At 35.6% G+C, this 2,027-nt stretch overlaps 1 protein-coding gene across 1 annotated transcript in view; it reads left to right on the forward strand.

Moving 5' to 3' along the window:
- The window catches only part of NEK11 (NIMA related kinase 11), a 576,822-nt gene that overhangs the window by 192,462 nt on the left and 382,333 nt on the right, over window positions 1–2,027 (forward strand). The window contains exon 5 of the mRNA XM_007937422.1: window positions 275–401. Within this exon, the coding sequence (XP_007935613.1) occupies window positions 275–401 (127 nt within the window). The remainder of the gene's footprint in view (window positions 1–274; window positions 402–2,027) is intronic.

The following is a 2,027-nucleotide window of genomic DNA, read 5'->3' on the forward strand; positions in this document are numbered from 1 at the left end:
CAGGCAAGTGTCTTAGCCACTATGCTACCAGAGCTCCCTCTTAGCTTACATATTTCATTTGCCTGGCTATAGCCTTCCTCATCCTATAAATAAGCCTTATGTTTTAAAGCTGTTTACTAGCATTGTATAATTTAGAATGTAATACTTTTTTTTCTTTACCTTTAACATGGTATGAATCATTGCATATAAAATGGTTAAATTAGACAATTGGTTCATTTCCAGTGATGATTTCTGTTGTTTAAAAGTTCTCATACAAATTAATTACTGTATTCAGGGGATTTTGGAGTTTCTCGACTCTTAATGGGATCCTGTGACCTGGCCACAACTTTAACTGGAACTCCCCATTACATGAGTCCGGAAGCTCTGAAACACCAAGGCTATGACACCAAGTCAGACATCTGGTGAGTAGATTGCAGGCTGGTCCAGATGATTCTTCAGTCCTGCAAGAATACTGCACTTTGTTTTTAGGCTCTTTTCCTTAACTACATCCACCCGCTTTATCCTTTTGACAAATGAGTCACTATGTGACCAGCAAAAGCAGGCCTTTTTGATTTGAAATGTGATATATTCCACTAAAATGATTTTTCAGAACTCCCTTCATTACTAGATTAATTGGTTGGTTTGGATTTTTCTTCCTGAAACACAAGGGAAAATTCTTAATATACTAACTATAAGATTAAATTTCGATAAATGATTAAATAAAGCATTTGTAACCCTAAATACTGAACTTTTATTTAAAAATTATCTTCCATGGATGTGGGAAATGTACAGCTTTTCTTTAATTTTTTTTTTTTTTTTTATCTTTCCAACTTTTACAAATTTTTACTAACAGTATTGACTTTAAGGAAATGGGTAAATTTAAAAAATTGTGTTTTTAATGCTAGATGCATGTAAGATTTCTCAATTTCTGAGCTTATGCACAAAAAGAATTTCTCTTTCCTTCTCATGGGCCCAGTTTAAATCTCAATGCAGCAGCCATGTGGAAAATTGCATTCACTGTGTTGTTATGAGCAATCAGATCCTATTTGGGGAAGATTTCTTTTCCTTTGAAGGGGAATCTTATATAATTTTCAGCTTGTTAAGGGTTGAAAAGACCAGCTTAGAACCTTGTTAATTAACTAAATAATTATTGTATGCAAATCAACAAAAGTCATTCTGGGCTTTGGAAGACAAGCAATATGGAAGATGTAGTCATTTCGTTCTTTTGAAGGGGGTCGATTAGAAAGTTACCTTTTTTTTCTGACTAGGAAAAGGTAAACACAACAGTATGTGGCTTGGAATTTTCTTAAGGGTATTTATTCCTGTTCTTGTTCTGGGGTCTCCGAAGTAAGGAAAAAAACTGTCAAAATTAGGTCCAGCGAGGGCAGTTTCTTGTCTGCCCAGTCCTTTCAGTGCATCTTGTGGTTGTTCATTTTTAGGTTGTTTACTGAGTTTTTTTTCATCCCTGTAGATCTTTCCCAATTTGCCTTTCATCTTCCCTCTCTAACATCCCTCCCCGAACCCTCTAAAAAACAATCATATCTAACCAAACAAAATCCCAAAGTTATGTTCAGAGAAATGAGTTCTTTCATTTTTATTTTATTGAGCAGCTGTTATTTGCCCTGGACTGTGCAGTGACCTTTAGAGTATAAGAGCAAAAATGATAGTATTTCTGCTTCTCAGGAGAAATCTTCTTGCCGTTGTTGAAGTCCCTTACTGCAGTTTGAGAAAACCAATGTTGGGTTTTGGATTGAATTTTAGTTACATGCATACATCTCTCTTCACACTCAATATTTTTATTTATTTTATTTTATTATTTTTTTATTGTATTTTGGGTGAAAATTTACAGAGCAAATTCACTTTCCATACAGCAGTTATATACACTTTGTCTCATGATATTGACCACAATTTACCACAATGCAACAGCTCCCCTCCCACTTCCTCCCGATAGTTACTGCTTCCCTATGTCCATCCCTCCGTGCACTCCTGCCCCCTGAGCTATCTCCCTGTGCATAAGCAGCCCTTCTATTCTCCCATGATTGTTCTCT

The sequence above is a fragment of the Orycteropus afer genome, unplaced genomic scaffold (genome assembly GCF_000298275.1).
Source record: "Orycteropus afer afer isolate SDZICR_OR568_19922 unplaced genomic scaffold, OryAfe1.0 scaffold00003, whole genome shotgun sequence".
In the NCBI taxonomy this organism is placed as follows: domain Eukaryota; kingdom Metazoa; phylum Chordata; class Mammalia; order Tubulidentata; family Orycteropodidae; genus Orycteropus; species Orycteropus afer.